This window comes from Rhinolophus hipposideros (genome assembly GCF_964194185.1).
Source record: "Rhinolophus hipposideros genome assembly, chromosome: 16".
In the NCBI taxonomy this organism is placed as follows: Eukaryota; Metazoa; Chordata; class Mammalia; order Chiroptera; family Rhinolophidae; genus Rhinolophus; species Rhinolophus hipposideros.
This window is the reverse complement of record NC_138062.1, coordinates 28,067,108-28,084,947: the sequence shown is the minus strand read 5'-3', so window position 1 is coordinate 28,084,947 and position 17,840 is coordinate 28,067,108. Positions and strand designations below refer to the sequence as shown.

General features: G+C 36.9%; 2 protein-coding genes across 8 annotated transcripts in view; one reads left to right on the top strand and one right to left on the bottom strand.

Moving 5' to 3' along the window:
- Positions 1 to 2,958: 2,958 nt before the first annotated feature.
- Positions 2,959 to 17,840, bottom strand: part of ETFDH (electron transfer flavoprotein dehydrogenase) — a 39,992-nt gene continuing 25,110 nt past the window's right edge. The window contains exons 12-15 of one of the 6 annotated variants that reach the window (XR_013995049.1): positions 17,373 to 17,594; positions 16,256 to 16,442; positions 9,811 to 9,918; positions 5,298 to 5,484 (exon numbers count right to left, since the gene is read on the bottom strand). Coding sequence is in view for 3 of the 6 variants with exons in the window: in XM_081075620.1 (XP_080931746.1) it covers positions 16,279 to 16,442; positions 17,373 to 17,594 (386 nt within the window). In the remaining 3 variants the exon portion in view is untranslated. Of the gene's footprint in view, positions 4,520 to 5,297; positions 5,485 to 6,711; positions 9,333 to 9,810; positions 9,919 to 14,417; positions 16,443 to 17,372; positions 17,595 to 17,840 lie in introns of those variants that run through there. The other 5 variants (XR_013995050.1, XR_013995051.1, XM_081075620.1 and 2 more) reach the window with 5 other exon arrangements.
- On the top strand, positions 3,923 to 15,689 carry PPID (peptidylprolyl isomerase D; the record flags this gene model as incomplete). Of its 2 annotated transcripts, XM_081075623.1 has the most annotated exons (10): positions 3,932 to 4,108; positions 5,300 to 5,440; positions 7,162 to 7,268; positions 9,183 to 9,371; positions 10,344 to 10,466; positions 10,624 to 10,730; positions 12,460 to 12,601; positions 14,332 to 14,418; positions 14,513 to 14,555; positions 15,307 to 15,689. In XM_081075623.1, exons 1-10 carry the CDS (start codon positions 4,024 to 4,026, stop codon positions 15,393 to 15,395), a joined length of 1,113 nt encoding a protein of 370 aa, XP_080931749.1. In that variant the 5' UTR covers positions 3,932 to 4,023. The 2 variants fall into 2 exon arrangements, with proteins under 2 accessions (XP_080931748.1, XP_080931749.1); XM_081075622.1 differs by lacking the exon at positions 15,307 to 15,689 and having other exon boundaries at positions 3,923 to 4,108; positions 14,513 to 14,830.

The following is a 17,840-nucleotide window of genomic DNA, read 5'->3' as shown; positions in this document are numbered from 1 at the left end:
TTTGTAGTCCATGGTACCTTCAAAAAAAAATACAGAGAGTTAGAGAAGGATGTAATTTGAGTATGGGGACTTGTAGATGAGAGTTAAGTTTTGGACATATCAATTTTGGTGGGATGTGACAGGAAAGACGAGTGCTAAAACGTTTATGTGCCAACTCACCTTTTTGACCTTCAAACTGTCGCCACCAGTGATCAGTATTTATCTAGAATAGTTGACACTGACATTAGGATACAGAAGATACTTACAAGATATATGAAAGCATCTGGCACATAGTAGGTATTGAGTAATGTTAGTTCTTTTAATTCCTACACATCATTCTGCCAAAGGAACTGGATTTAGCCATGAAAATAAATTATTTTTCCCCAGAGACATTTACATGTTTATAGGAACTCTATACTTACCATTTTCAGTAAGTTTAAGGACATTAAAATAATGGTAAGATGATTGGGAATAAATGTGAAAACTATGAATTTAAGACATTAATTATAACCAATTATTCCCTTATAGATATAATAGCATTGATTATTAACATTGCTGTATAACCCTTCTGTCAGTCCCAGGGATTGCTACTTACATATCTATTAGTTTCTTTTGCTTTCAATCTCTGCCCCATATTAGGGAAATTCATGGCGATGCCAGAAGATTGGTACCAACTCTCTAACCTCCAAACAAAGTGATTAGGAGAAAATTTTATTATGATTTTCATTTTCAATGGAAAAATTCTTTATTTACCTTGGTTCACATTCTATAGACTATCTTACAAAAGATAGAGAAGCCTAATCCATGTTATGATGCCAGATCAAAGCCAAGTTATGTAAGGATAAGACAAATCCAAGGTTAATGTAATGAGCTCACAGGTCCTCTATATACCATGGTACTTTTCTTACACAATATTTAAACCTTATAGTTTTAAAGATAGATTGTCAAGTTCTATCTTTTTAATAGTGAAATGGCTTTGGAATCATATCAGGCAAATTTCTACACCTCTCTAGCATTTATTTATCTGATAAGTAAAATAGGGTAATAAGATTACCTATATGTCACAGTTACTTTGAGGATTAAATAACATAAAGTATATAAAGCACTTAGCACAGAGCCTGGCACGTAGCAATAATCGATAAATGCTTGTTGTTTTTGTTTGTGATGGTCATAAAATCTATTTAAGGAAGCCCTTTTAGATTAATGCAAATGTTTTTCTTCGGAGAAAAGGAATATTAAGGATTTAAAAAACGTTTTTGTTGGTTCAAATCATTGTATTTTATTCTATCAGATAAATACATCTTTTGCAACTAAACAGTTAAAATAAATCTTATGAGGACTGCTCAAAAAAGGAACACACATACATCCTCTTACCTGGTGTTAGTGTAAACTGATAATCAGTATATTTTGTCATATCACTTCCAGCGCCTAGAAAAATCTTGTCATAGTGGGAGTGCTCAGGCACAACGTCCACGGCGCCATTTCCATCTGTGAGATGACTTCTGCTGGTGACAGACTCTACTGTCCCCTGGTGGCCTCTGCTGTCTCCCATAGGTTCAATGTTCTAGATTAGCAAACCTACAATTATCCTTAGGTAGTCTTAAGTTTAGCAGGCAGAGCCTGAGAGTGGCTTTTCCATTCTAACGTGTTTGAGTTTTATTATTTTCTGCCACTGGAAAGCTATGCTCTTATAAAAGATGTTTTGTGCAAATCTCTTGCTATGCTATAAGTCTTTTTTGCTTTTGTAAAACCAAGCCTTTTGCAACACCAAAGCTAGGAAGAGCCTCCTTTCTTACTCTCTTTTTTTGCAGTTGTGGTATCTTTTAAAGCAATGAACACAAAATGCCAAGGTGCTTTTTGGGGTTTGAGTGATGGGCAAACAAATTGAGAGAATATTGGGTGGGGGAGGCAATCTGTTAATATTATTCCACCACACTTACGAGGAACAGACAAAAAACACAACAACGGGGCTCTCAGAGCAAATATTCCTTCCTCTATCCAGATGAAATTGTGTCCTTAGTCCTAAGAAATAGTGCAGGGTCTTGGCTCTGTTCTTTGCTACCCACAGGCAAGACTTCAGAACTCAGAAGCTTTGTTTTAAGTAAGCATTCTGACAACGGGATAGGTTGTCTTCTAGGAGAAGGATTTATCTTTTCACCAAAAATCAGTTCTAGAGTGGTTTTGAAAGGTATGATTGTATTATTCGGGTTGGTTCTAGGAATATGACAGTTTATATAAAGCTGTTACATTACTGTGAAAAATCTAGACACAGTGAGAGTAACATTTAGTCTTTTACACCTAGAAACCTGTACAACAGGAAGAATCATGTTATATTTTCTAAGAATGCAGAGGCACTTTTCCAGTTTTAACTTTTATTTTGAAATATGTTGATAGTAGTTACTATTATAATAAAGTATTAGCTATTTATGAACAATTGCTTACACTTAGGTAGTACTTACTGTATGTCAGATACTAAAACATCTAAATAATTCATTTAATCCTTTAAAAACATTAAGATACATATAATATCCTAATTTACAGATGAGGTGACTGAGGCACAAAAAAGCTACGTAACTTGTCCAAAGTCACAAGTTGGTATCTTTTAGAGATTGAATTTGAAACTCAGAAATCTTATGGCAGAGTCGAAGTACTTAACTATGCTGCCTAGTTAATTATAATGATATTCATCACAGTAATACGGTTAGTAGGTTATGATATAAAAGTGGTAATTCTTGGAATAACCTAAAGGTTGATTTTTAAGCTAGTAGATTAGAATAAAAAATTTAATGTGAATTTATCATTTGATATTTGTGAGACAAAGTGTAAGTTACCAGTTTGCAGCCTGGAAATGAGGCTGGGTTAGAGAAAGATTTATTTTGACTTGTATTTATCAAGAGACACAGAAGTTATGTGCTGAGCTGTCGCAGATCTGCAGGGAAACACAACAAATAAACACCAAAGAATCGAAGGACATCAAGTCATAAGAGATTAACATTACACATTAATTTTAATGTCGGACTTTGAAAGGATAAGCATGAAGAGCTGAAAATCTTCTCAAATTATAAATAAAAGACAAAAGAAAATGAAATTCCTTGTTAACAGTCTCACAAATATATTCTCAAGGCCATCAGCATTCTGTATAACTCATTCATTCATTCCACAATATTTATGGAGCACCGACTATGTGCCAGACAGAAGTGCTGGGATGGAGCAATGAAAACAACAAAATTCTTGCCCTCATGGAGTTTACTTCTTACGGGAGGAGAGATGAAGCAAATAACTGAATACACGATTAGACCATTACAAAGTGCTAAGGGATTTTCCTTCAAAATCAGGCTTTCTCAAGAGGTGAGACTTAAAATAGGTTAAATATTTACACACGTTCCGTAAGGGAAAAGCGGACTACAATAACGCAGTGTTACAGGAATCAAAACTGTGCTTTCCTCTGGACTCTCAGCTTCAGCGGCCAGCGCCTTCAGCTTAACCTCTAATCACGAATACTGTCAAAGGGGAAGATCAAATTATGACAGTACGGCAACAACTGACTAGCTACCACCAAGCTGTCAAACGCTGTGCTAAGTGATTTACTTCTTTAAACCTTAAAACGACCTTGCGAGGTAAGCCTTTGCATTCCCATTTTCCAGGCAGGCACCTTGAGGTTCAGAGCAGCAGTCAAATACCAGTTAGTCGCCGACCTGAGGCTGGAATGGGATGACTGTCTCCAAAGCGCTTCTACACAACGATGGTAGGAAAAGCGAAGAAGCACAAGCGACGAGAGTGAAAACAACTGAGGCTGCAACTGCAGGGAACGAGAAAAGAGGGGAAACCTGCAGAGGACGCACGGCCGAGCACGCGGAGCCCGGCGCGGGGAAAGGCAGCGAGGAGGCGGTGCCGGAAGTCGGGCTGCGGCTCCCGGTCCTTACGCCGGAAGTGGCTCGTCGGCGCCCCCTCCAGGTCTTCGCTTAAAAAGCCACTCTCCGGTTTCAGCTGCTGGGCAGCCACGAGGTGCTGGGAGTCCGCTTCCAAACGCGTCTGCAAGTCACAATGTCGCATCCGTCACCCCAAGCTAAGCCCTCCAACCCCCAAAACCCCCGAGTCTTCTTTGACGTGGACATCGGAGGCGAGCGAGGTGAGCAGTCTGATATTCGCGGAGTGACCCCGACGAGGCTGGGCTTCCCCAGATTTGGGGGACTCCAGGGGTGGGGTGGGGTGCGGTTCGGCCCGGGGCTGCTCTGGGGCGCGGAGGGGATGGCTGCTCAGACTGGACCGCTGGAAGAAACCCGAGCTTTCAGGGTTGGGTCGAGCCAATGTCCTTGTCCATTGCCATCGATCGTGCGGAAGTTTCTGGAAATTTCTGGTTCGGGCATTGCGGTGGCCTTTAGGTTTCTCTCTCCCGATTTGGTTGCACCTGCCCGCCACCTTGCACCATTACGTTGGCATACAATAAGATTATTTTCAATGTTTGCAGTGGGACATTCAGAAAACCCGTGGGATATGCGTCAGTGGGGCCCCCGTCACGCCATGTCTTTTGCCACGCGACCTAGGTCAGCAGTTGTTAGGTTATTTATAAATTAAAGCGACTTTTGCTTGTTGCTTTTTCCTTATTATTGATGCTCTTAATTTAGAGGTCCATTCGGATTGGTGAACGTTTTTGGCACTGGGGAAAAGGAGTTCAGTGTAGCCGTGTGGTTGCCTAGGCTACGTTAGCAGCTTAGAAGCTCCTAAAAGCTCTTGTTCTGAATACGTTAGCATTGATGGCCAGGCAGTGTGTATACAAACGGACACATCAAGCTTCAGAGACCCCGTGGATCGGGTGGAGAGAGAGACAACACAGACACGTTTTGAAACTAGTGCCAGGTTTATTTTTACCTGTTTTAGGAGTCAATCTAGAATGGGAACTTAACCAGCTTTTGCTTCAGAATCTGCAACCAGGCAGGTTCCACAGAGCACAAAGGCTACTCGGCCCACCTGACCACTTAAAGGATTTTTAATGTTCTCCTGTTGGTTTTTTGGTGATTGATAATTCTGAGTACCTGTCCAGAAAATTACTCAGAATTTAAAACCATTTGTACTTCATGGTGTCCCTTATATGCTAATTTTCTGGTTACTGTATGTATGATCCCTTCTAAGATGTTGAAAAATATTTGTTTCAAATTCATCTATATACATGATGCTTAACATTAGACTAAATCTGAATACTAGAAAAAAGACAAAAAAAGAACGTGGAAAAAAAGAGAACTTAGTCACCATACTTTATCTTTTTATCATTTGCTTATTTTGTTTTGCATACTGACATAATTTCATTGTTTTTTTCTTTTAGTTGGTCGAATTGTTTTAGAATTGTTTGCAGATATTGTACCCAAAACTGCAGAAAATTTTCGTGCATTGTGTACAGGAGAAAAAGGCGTTGGACCCGCCACTGGGAAACCTCTCCATTTCAAAGGATGCCCATTCCATCGAAGTATGTGCAAATTTTCTGAATCTGATTCTTCTTATAATCAAATCCTGCTTGATAGGAGTTTGGGAAGAAAACACTATGAGGGTGAAGGTTAAAAATTACTGTTAGTTTCCAACAGGACGCTTTGACATCTGAGGCAATAGCTCAGTTCCATAAAGCTTGGGCTGTGAAAGATAGAAGTAATTATAGGAGGGTACTAAGGTTTATTTATAGAGAAATAGACTAAACTAACTTCACCAATCTTCCAAACTCTTCAGTGATTAGATTGAGAGAAAAGGGTGCGGCCATGATACATAAGCACATATTAGATAGCTTGGTGGCCTGGTGACAAAACAGTTAGATGTATTTCTTGGGCAAGATTGCTTGGGAAGGCTTCAGCCAATTGAAAAATTCGGTGTCTTGGCTACCTGATGTGATATGTAATTAAAAGATGACATTTTAGACTGCTTATCACACTTTGTAATCATACTTTTGTTTAGTGATTACTTAATGGTTCCCCCAGTAGACTAGGCTCCATGAATTCAGGAACTGTATCTTCTCATCATTTTGTTCTCAGCGTCTAGTAGTTGACTAGGCATTCAAATACTTGTTTACTAAACAAACCATAATGATATAAAGTTACATTTTAAAAACTTGATTAAGAAATTAACACTGACTTAAAGATATTTTAAGTGTTGATTTATTTTCATGTTTAATAAAATACCAAATATGCTAATGAAGTGTATGCAGAAAAGGGTTAATGTAGCTGTCCTTGGAAAGGTCTGCTTGCAAGGGTGGCCCTAGACTGGAATCTGGGAACTCGGCATTTGAACCATTCCCTAAATCATCAAGGTGGTTTACTATGCCTAGACTGTTTATACAGATCATCTGCTTTATGCTGAACACCTGCTTTCCTTTTGGGAGTCTGGAATTTTGGTACATGTTGGGCAGAATGCCTGCATGATCATCCCCTCTAAAAACCTGGGTGCTGAGTCTCCAGGGGGCTTTCCTGGGCAGGAACATTGTATATATGTTGCTGCATTTTCTTTGCTGGGGGAAGAATGTGACCTTTAATGGGAGGGCAAGAGTATAAGGAAGTACATGGATTCCTCCAGACTCTGCCTGTATCTTTTTCCTTGATCATCCAGCTGTAGCCTGACTGTCACTGTAATACAACCAAATGCTGAATCCTTTTGAGTCATAGGGAATCTCTGAACATGGGGCTGGTCTTGAGAACTCTGGACACCAAATGATTTTACTTGCTTAAGTACTTCCATTACAGTATAACAAATCTGCTGGGAATAATTGGTCTTTATTCAGTAGACATTGTTGAATGACTTAATATGTGCCCTGCAATGCACATCTTAACAAGGATGAAAAACAGAGTTGCTGTACTTAAGGAGTTAACTGTTTGCTGAAAGGACAGATCATTGCAATATATGTTATAAAATGGAGGTAGAGTACAGTTACTGACGGAGAAAAATTAGGAGATCCAACTTTGGGGTGCCAGTGACAATTTTATTGGAAAGGTGCCATTTGAACGAGTTCGATGAGTGTAGTGAGGTGTCAGGCAGTAAAAGCTGTTTGGACTCAGATTGCGAAAAGTCTTTAAAGAGTAAAGTGGTGGGGGAAGACAGAGTGACATGACTAGCGTCATGTTTTAGGAAGTTGTCTATTACAGATTTGTTAACATTGCTGAAGCCATCCATATCCTAGTTTCTCATAGCTATTTTCCTTTTTTGTAGTTATTAAGAAATTTATGATTCAGGGTGGAGACTTCTCAAATCATAATGGGACAGGTGGAGAAAGTATTTACGGTGAAAAATTTGAAGACGAAAATTTCTATTATAAGGTAAAGTAGTCAAAAATGCATGTTTATTATGGTATTAATAGTAAAGGGTGTTGTGTGCGGATACTTGTTGATACCAATAAATGTCTCAAGTTAAGTGTGCTTAGATTCTTTCTTTGTAAAAGGTATATTTGTAAATATGCATCTTTGAGATGGACAAACTTCCTTCAGTAATGATTTTATTTGGCAAAAATACTATAGTTATATTAGTGTGGTCCAGGTTTACATACTTCCAGTTTTCAAGTGTGGCCATCATACGGCAAAATTGTTTCCAGGAAAAATGTTCTCATGTTGAAGGATAGTAACTTGTGCATCTTTATGCTTGAATTTGAAGAGCAACAAAACGATTGTTAATACCCAGGATGTCAGGGGATTTGCAAACTAGAGGATATGGTTAGTGTCCAACCTCCTAAAGGACAGTAGTGCTGCCTGTGCCTTCTTACTACCTTCATTGTCTCAGGATGTAATTGGGACGTGTTGCATCATTCAAGTTATGAGAATGGACACTTAAGTACAAAAGTAAAGTGGTTTCTTTGGAAATGAGGAATATGAGCAAGGTAATCAGGATAACTTGAAAAGAAAATGTCATCAGTCTTTTAAGCAGTATTAACTAACTGCAACTATGTGTGTTTAGAATTCTCACTGGCACCGAAGGGTTTATAAAAACGAAAGGCCTTGATGACAAGGAATTTACAGCCTTACCAGGAAGACAAGATTAAAACACATGGAACAACTGGAGAATACTATAATATGCAAATAAATGCTAAATTGACTGAGACTTTGTATACTATAGGAGAAAAGTATGATTTCTATGGTCCAAATTATTAGGGAAGACATTGAGGAGGAATGGGTACTTAAGTTGGGCAAAGTAGGCCTTGCGAGGTGGCTGAGATTTGGTTAGACAGAAACTAAAATAGATGTCAATTTGAAGGAGGGATGTGAGTGAGGAAAGACGCAGGCAATAGGAGGCTGAAGAAATAAAAAGCTAATATTCTATTTAATACCGAGGGAAAAGCACCAAACTTTTGCAAAGGAAAGAGGGAAGCTTCCAGAAGGATGAAAACTAAGATTATGTGATGATAGTGTTGATCAAAAGAAAGGAGGCCTATTGAAAGGACATGTAGTTCTCGCCTTCTACAAACCTGGTGGCCTTGAAAGCTGAATTAGATTTAGATTGGAGGGGAAAAGGGATTTTAGGTGGAAAGACTTAAGAGTTGGGCAGTGCTTGGCCTAACAAGGAATAAATTTAGAAAGCCTGAAGATAAAGTGGAAAGATGAAGAAATTGGGTTTCACAGAGCTTTGAACAGATTGATGCCACAGTAGAAATTTGATTTCAATGCAGTAGTTTCTTTTGGGAATCGCTGAAGAAGTGATTCACCTGGGGTGAGAGCCATAATATTTGGATTCGAGATTGGGAAAGGACCTAATTTAATGTCCGGTCTAAAATGAATAACCCATCACTGTTCCCAGTTTATTGATGGGTAAAGGAAGAATCATAATGTAGGCTCATTAAAGTGGGAAGACTGTTCAGTGCTTCTCAGAAAAAAGAGCATGCATCATAAAAAGGGTCAAAGTATAATTATTAGATTTCCTTAATGCAGCAACTCCATTTTAAAGATGAAGTAGAAGCCTTTTCCTAATATGGCCAATTTAGAATACCCTCCTCCCCCTACTGTTGTTTCTGTTAACTTTATTTGGCTTCATAAGCTTTTCTTAAAAGTTTAAAAAATGGTTAAGTACCCCACATTTTGTGAATTAAAGGCTGCAATTTATACAAAGTAAAATTACACTATACTGTTTGATCTAAATGGTATTATAGTCCACCACAGTTTTATATGAATGGTCAGTAACATCAGTAAAAGAACAGTTTGGACTAGTACTTCTAACCCGGTTTTCTTCTAATGATTTTTCTTCAGCATGACAAGGAGGGGCTACTGAGCATGGCAAATGCAGGCTGCAATACGAATGGTTCTCAGTTCTTTGTCACCACAGTTCCAACTCCCCATCTGGATGGGAAACATGTGGTATTTGGCCAAGTAATTAAAGGAATGGGTGTGGCAAGAATTCTGGAAAATGTAGAAGTGAAAGGTGAAAAACCAGTCAAAGTAAGTAAAGTTATAATGAAATAAATTTATCATCTTAGTTGCTATCTTAAAGAAATGTAAGTAAAAGGATCAGATGATTATTAGCTGGAAGAATGTTAAGATGACTTTTGGTCTAGAAGCCTGGATCTGCCACTTTCTTTTAAACTATTCCCTACAAGGAAAAGATTAGGGCATTTAAAGGGAGATTTTTATTATTTCAACTTCAATTTGGTGATTTCAGTCTTCGTATACTTGAAAAACTTTGAGTCAGTGTGTACACGAGTACACAATAGAAAGAGGACAGGAAATGAAGAATCCTGGTTAGACTCTGCTATTTAATTGATGGTTCTGTCTTGATCTTACTTAACTTTTCTTGGCCTGTTTACTCATCCTCTATAATTTACTTCAGGATCTTATGTTCTAAGTGCCTGTCAGTCAACATGCCCATACTACTACCTACCCAGTCGGCAGGGTTTTGAGTGGGAACTGGAAACTCCAATACCGGCAGGAGATACGCTGTCACTCAGTGTATGAAGGAAACAGTAGTAAATTGAAAGCGATGCCCCACCTAAAGAAAATTTATGTAGAGAATAATAACAATTTCAACTTATTTTGTGTACACTGAGCTGCTGAATATCAATAAAATACTTTTACAAAATAGTGATGTTTTATTACTTAGAATGTACTGGAAGTGCCAAAAAATGTATACACATGAGTTGTATTTATCTCTTATCGGTATATAGAGTATTACAATGTTAATAGTTTTTTCCTTTCCTAAAATGTGTATACATTATTTTGGCACCCTCTACATATAAAGGCCATTTTTGTAATTATAGAAGATAGGTGAGCCTCCTAACATCAATCTGTCATTTCAAAAGGGACTTGGACAATGTTAGACATGACTTGCAGCTGTATAGCTTTTAAACCCAGAACTTTTTTTTTAATGTAATTAATATGGTAGTGCACTTCTACAATTTAGGATTATTTTTACAGTTGTGCGTTATTGCAGAATGCGGAGAATTGAAGGAAGGTGATGATTGGGGAATATTCCCAAAAGATGGTTCTGGTGACAGTTATCCAGATTTCCCGGAGGATGCAGATATAGATTTAAAAGATGTGAGTACTTTCAGATCAATCAAGCTTTCATTACTTAAATTACTAAAATTATTTGGTACTAAAATTTTGAGATTTTTGTGTCAATCTGTCTTAATGATAGAATCGAGTACTAAACCACATTACTTACTAAAATTCAACATATTTGTATTTTATACAGGTAGATAAATTATTATTAATAACCGAAGACTTAAAAAACATTGGAAATACTGTTTTCAAATCCCAGAACTGGGAGATGGCCATTAAAAAATATACAAAAGTCTTAAGGTAATAAAATATTTTTAATAAATTACTTTTAAGAACTTGCATGTTAAATTATAAACAAATTCAAAAGTTGTTCATTGTATTTTTGGCAAATTACTTGCAGAGTAACCAGGTGTGTTGAAATAGTTGCATTTTTGTTGCCTCCACCCTATTTTGAAAAATTTCAGAATACAGAAAAGTTGAAAGAATAGTACATCAGTACTACTCATGTACATTAACCTTCGTTCACTAGTTTTTAACTTTTGCTGTATTTGTTTTTATAGAATCATTTTGAAAGGATGCTACAGATACCATGAGACTTTACCCCTAAATATTTTAGCAAGTATTTCCTAAGAAACGAGGACATTCTTCCACATAACTTCAGTGCCATTAAAATCTTCCCAAAATAGCGTTCATACATTATCTACTATGTAATCCATATTCAAATTTCCCCATTTGTGTTTTTTTTTCTTTTTACTTCAGAGTCTGTTGCATCATTTGGTCTTACGTCTCTACGGTAGTTTCCTCTCATCTTGAATAGTCCCTACTCTACAAGCTTTTTCAGTCATTTGCATTTTGTGAAGTCTAAGTAGGTCCTCTAGAATACCATCTGTATTTGTTTGACTGCTTCTTCAAGATTAGGTTTAGGTTACATATTTTGGCAAGAGGCCTTAAGCAGGTGATGTATATTTCCTACGAAATCACATATTGAAGGCACGAGTCAGTTTGGCCTATTTTGAGTTTTGGCACTTTGTTAAAGTGGTGTCAGCCAGATGTCTATTATAAAAGTGCCTTTCCCCCTTTGTATATAATAAGTACTCTGTGAGGTAGTACTGTAAGATGTGTGCATATTCCAGTTTCTGACCTTTTATCCATTGGTTTTACATCATTGAAGATCCTTGCCTGAATCAGTTAATACATTAATGGTTGCAGAACTGTGATTCTCTAATTTTATCACTCATTCTACAGTTACTAGTTGGCATTCTACTGTTTGAAAGAGCCTCCCTTTTCAACAAGCAATAGACTTGTTGTTGGTTTTTTTCCCTAAATCAACTTATTATACTATTAACATTGTTCTTTTTGATGCTCAAAGGGTTCCACAATTTTCCAGCGAGCCCCCTTTTCTACATACTTTTGACATGTTCCTCTTAGCCTGTGATCACTTGGCTTGTTTCCTGGCACAAGATGTTCAAGGCTTGTCTTAACTAACCTTGTTTCTAGAACTGGTATTAGCAGTTTCTCCAAAGTGCCCGATATTTTTTCAGTGGGGCTAGATAGGCTTTAGAAAACAAATTCCAGGGGCGAGGTACACTCATTGTTTCTGAGCCCTTTTCAGTGTATAGAGCTAGGAATTATATTAAATTACAGTTCAAAACGAGCATTACAGGGTTCTTCACCTTTCCCCATTGTTCCTTCTCTCACAATGGGAAGGTTGATCCTAAACATAATTACATTGGAAAGTACATAAGAGACCTGGTTTTTAAAAATAGAAAGTGTTAATTAATGGTGCATAATTATCTTTCGATTTGGGGATTATTCTTAAAATCGGCCTGTTTGAACACTCTGGGAAAAAAGTTGAAACAAATAAAAATAAAGAAAAAGAAGTATTTAATGAAAGGATTGTGATCATTAAGAACATTAATATTAGTATTTGATGAGCTTTTCATATCAAATGACAACACTTTTTGACCTAGTTGAAGCAGAGTAAGTCTTACGTGGCATTACTTGCTACTGTTATAAATGTGTTCTCCAGATATGTGGAAGGATCAAAGGCTGTTATTGAGAAAGCAGATAGATCAAAGCTGCAACCTATAGCTTTAAGCTGCATGCTGAATATTGGTGCTTGTAAACTGAAGATGTCAGATTGGCAGGGAGCGATTGACAGTTGTTTGGAGGTAAGTCTGATTGATGTTGAACTTTTTGAAAGGATTCGATTGACTTATCAACTTAAACAAAAGCAATATTATTAATATATGCATTAATATATCTTACTTCATAGGACCTAATGAGATTCAATGAAACAATCGGTAAAGCATTTTATCTGTAAATATTTTGGACCTTCAGTTTTTGCTCTCAATTACTTAGTTGATGTTACTTAGTATCTCTGAAGGTACCTTTCCTTTTTTCCTCAAAGCACACGTATCATCAGCTCACTTACTCGTTTAACGTACTGAACACCTATTATGTGCTGGGCATTAGGAGACAAAGCCAGGAATGATTAACAGTGTGGGTTGTGGAGTCAGTCAGGCATGGTTTTTTTATTAGACCTCTGTCACTTACTAACTGTGATCTTGAATAAGTTCCTAATTCTAGAGTGTCTTAATTTCTTTATATGTTAAATGGAAATAATACTTCATGGGATTGCCATAAGGCTTACATGACACGTGAAGCATTTAGCAGTGTGGGGCACATGTTAAGCACCCACTAGTCTAGATATTCTCAGAAAAACCCATACCCTCAAGGAACTTACTTGGCTCTCTTTAATGCAGACATCCAGAAATACTACTACAGCTAAAACGGTGGCAGCTTTACCTTCCTTAAATAGAGCAATTAAGACTTTCTCCCTATTGTATAGTTTGTTTGAAAAGTTTTCCATACTGAACCATGTATTTTAGAAAGACCACCTATAGTAATTTTTGTTTATTGCACACTGAGCTATGTATATCACTGGTCAGCTATGCCCAGAGCAAGTCGAAATAAAGTGAGATCCTAATTTGGTAGGGTAGGTGGAATAAGGGGTGAGACTATATTTAGAAGGCAGGATACAACACAGGGAAAATGTTATCAATGGAAAAGATTGGTCTTCACTCTCCATCTCTTTTTGACCTTTGTGAGGCAGATAGTACACCCTTTTCAGTAAAATCTGAGAATTGAACTTTAAAAGATATTAAGTAAACAAAGTATAGTATTTTTAAAACATTTATTTCAGAGGAGAAACCTATTAAAAGTTATTCGTGCTCCTAAAAAAAAAAATACCATAGATTTCAAATAAAAAAAGAGTGTACACAAGTTTTTATTCAAAATGGCTTTCTATTAGAAGTTAGGGCCTAATAAGGAAATAGAAACCACAGAGTAATTTGAACAGAGAAAGTTTAAAAGTATGGGGGGATTGGAATAATGAGGGATTGGCTAGTAAAGAAAATTCTAACGTTATATGTCAAATATAGGAGCAGCTGCTCCGCCTAGGCTGGGATGGAGGATGGCATCCCCTAGGAAGAGGCAACTCTGGACGCCCCTGGACTGAGACTCAGACCTCATTGGAGAGGGGGTGGCTGTGATTCACTGGCTGCAGAGATGTTCACTGGGCACCATACTTGTAGGACTCAACTGGAGTGCTTGGGGACGCTGCCTGCAGGGAGTTGGCTGTGTGTTGTTGACTAAGCTCAATGCAACAACCTAATGAGAGGAACACACTGGAAGAGAAACAGCTTTCTCTTCCATGTCCATGTAGCGCCCTCTACTGATAAAACTTAACTCTGTGTCAGCTGGCAGAGAGATTTACAGGGTCCAGCTCCATTATCACAGAGCTGTGAAGGGTTGATTTGGAGCTGACAGGCAATACAATTGAAATGTAGCAGATATATTTAATATTTAGTTAAAAATACTAATTTCATAATTTTTGTAGGCTCTTGAAATAGACCCATCAAATACCAAAGCACTGTACCGTCGAGCTCAAGGATGGCAAGGATTAAAAGAATACAATGAAGCATTGGTAAAATTTTTTATGAATTTCAGTTTTTTAAGACAGACAACCACCGTTATAAATCATACACCTAATATTTAAAAATTTTTTTTTCCAATTAAAGGCTGATCTTAAGAAAGCTCAGGAGATAGCACCAGAAGATAAAGGTAAGTTGGCAGTTTCTGTAATGAAACTTCATTTTGTCCTTCAAGAATTTATCCTCATGAACCATTGTACCCTTTGCCATTTAGATACTTATCTGTTCAGCAGGTATTACAGAATGCCTGTCAGTGAACATAGTGCAGTGAACAAATCAAGATCCCTGTCCCCAGAGAGCTTCCATTCTAGTCTTTCTCCGGAACTGATTTTCACATATCTGACACTATTTGTTCTACCATATCACTTGAAATCTGGTTCCTTTTACTTTAATTCCAGTTGGTGAATTCAATGTTTGGGACCATTCCTTAAGCTGAATGTGGCCTTAAAAGTTTTCTATCTAATAGATGTGTGTTTTAGGAAAGCTTTGGGAAGCTGTGACAAAAATAAGCTTGTCTTTCAAATAAACCAACTACAAATAGAGATACTAGAGTTATGTATTAAAATAGACCTTTGGTCTCTTAATTGCTAAACTAAAACAAGGGAGGCACTTAACTGCCCTCTCTAATGGAGAGGGGGAAGGCAAATCTGTATAATTGAATTCAAATTCTCTCAATTGAGTCTTCTAAAATTATGCTTCATGATTTTTGTGCCTGTGATTGTTTTTTCAGAGTAAAATATTCTGTTAATAGGGTTCAGTTACTTTATGGAGGAGTTTTATCAAGGGGGAGTTACCTATCATCCTAAAAACATCAGTTTGTTGCTCAACCAAATTTTTTTGGTATTTTGAAAAATAACTCATACTACGTATTTATTTTGCAGCTATCCAGGCAGAATTGCTGAAAGTCAAACAAAAGATAAAGGCACAGAAAGATAAAGAGAAGGCAGCGTATGCAAAAATGTTTGCTTAATAAGGATTTCAATTTTGCTTAAATGTTACACACTGATTGTATGAAGGCAATAAGAAAATTAAAGGGGTTTTGTCTGTTATATATAATCCCTAATGTGTATCCTTTGATACTTCAGTTCCCCTTGTTTACAGTTTAGGAATTCTGATATAGGTTCTCTCTTAATAAAAGTTATAAAATACAATGAAGTTGATTTGTTTTTCACGGCTATCTGCATTACTCTTAAGAATGGTACCCAACATATTTTTAAACTCCTAAAGACACATCTTGTTGAATAAACAGATGGAAGCTTAAGTTAGTATACTGTTTCCCTCAATTTTTTGATGCAGCTCTGTGTAACCTGGTTGGCTTGTGCTTGGTTAGCAAACTAAAGGGCCAGAAAGTCAATGTTAGGCTCTGTGGACCATCCCAGACTGCCACAAACTATGCATTCCTGCAGCTGTTGCCAGACAGTGTGTAAACCGACAGGTACAGCATGGCTGTGTTCCAATAAAATGGTAAGTGGTGGGCTGGATGTCAAGCTGTAGTCTGGAATATACATTTATTTTTCATACTTGCAGTCTTGGATTTGACAAGTCAAATGTATTTTAAAGGCCAATAGTGTATTTTGCTATTGATACTGAATTTTCGAAGAATTGAAGAGGTAAGTGGATACTACATCATTTATAAAGTTTTATTTAAGATAAATATTAATTTTTTATGGGACAAGTTTAGGTACGGTATAAAATTTCTATTTCCCAGGTAATTATTTTATGAACATTTTGATTAGGAACATGATGTAAGATATTTTGACACTTGTTAATTTCTAAATATTTTAAAATTAGCTTACCATACATTTTAAAGAAAGTGGTTATCAAACTTGCCTGCAAATGAAATCAGTTGCAGTTTACATTCCATTGTAAGCAGGTCCTCCACCACCTTCGGGTACCACCCAGTTAATATTCTGACTTGGATCTTTAATATCACATGTTTTACAGTGCACACAGTTCTGAGCATTTATCTGTAACCGAAATCCATCACCTTGTTCCAAAGGTACAAATTCATAAACTCCTGTAGGGAGAAATCAATAATATTATGAAGTACCTAACTTTAACTTTTAAAATTAAAAAAAAACACAGGAAGTTCTGGAAACTAGCTACAGAAACCTTGAAGGTTTGTTTTCTGAACGTTTACCCATAGAGAATATTATAAAGATCTTGTGTGCTATTGCTGTTAGTATAAATTAAATGTAGATAAAAGCAAAAGGTACAGCAGTATTTGAGTTAGTCTTACTAACAGGAGAACTCAATGTTTAGCAGTTTGAGGGGTATGTATGTGTACGTGCTATAGTTGAAAAGACAAATTAGGTCTAGTCTTTCACATCAGTTTATAACTCAGTGTGATGACAGAAATTATTAAGAAACAAAGTCAAAAGACAAGAGTCTCTGCCCCCGAAGAGCTTACATTTTAGTCCCTTTCCAGAATGTACTAGTTTTTACATATCTGAATACTATTCTCATTTGAGACCCAGTTACTCTTTTATAATTCTAGTTGGAAACTCAGCACTAGAAGTTACAGTATTCATGGTGAATTTAAAGTTTGGGACCATTTCCTGGAGCTCAATGTGGCTATAGTACTTTAGCATCTGTATACATATATGTTTGTGAGCAGCCATGATGATTTTTTTAAAAAAGTCATGTGAACATGGAAAGAGGTGTTTTTGTTTGATGTTCCAAAATCCTTATCTTCGTCTGAAGGTAGACACACAAAAGCTTTTTCTTTTGAGAAATGTCGTATGAATTGGGCTTAACAAAAAAATTCCATTTTAATATTGCTGATTAGCCTAAGAACCATAAAAATAATGGTTTCTAAAGGAAGCTAGATGTAGGAGTCATTTACAATTTCCAAGCAATGGAAGAAGTTTCTCAATGGAAGCATGTTTCTAACATGTTTAAAGCAAATACCTGTATTTTAGGTACAGGTGGAAATCTCATTACTGACCTGCAGGGCAGAAGCGCTGCTCGGGCCCATCGTATATCGACAGATTTCTATTTACAGGTATACTGTCGTCCTTCAAAGTTAAATGTGCTGGCTGGTCATGTTCATGATTAGTGCCACTCAGAGCCACAGATGACAAAAGGTCAAAACTGATCTGTCCGTCAGGTTTGGGATACTCGATAGGTGTGCAGTCCTTGGCTGCCTTGAGCTGATCAGAGTCAGAACCTGCAAACGTTTTCAGGAAGATTAATAAAAATACAACACTAATTTAAAAGTACTTTTAAAAAAATACCAATGAAATAAGACTACCCCCCTCATAACAATACACTGTTCTCTTAAAGATACTGAATTTGCCATTTCTTTAATAAAGCAAGTTATAAAACAAAGTAAAAAAAAAAAGTTCCCTTTCTCCACTACTTAATGGATCCCATTCATGTTTTTAATGACTATAACATCCATACTCTCAAGATA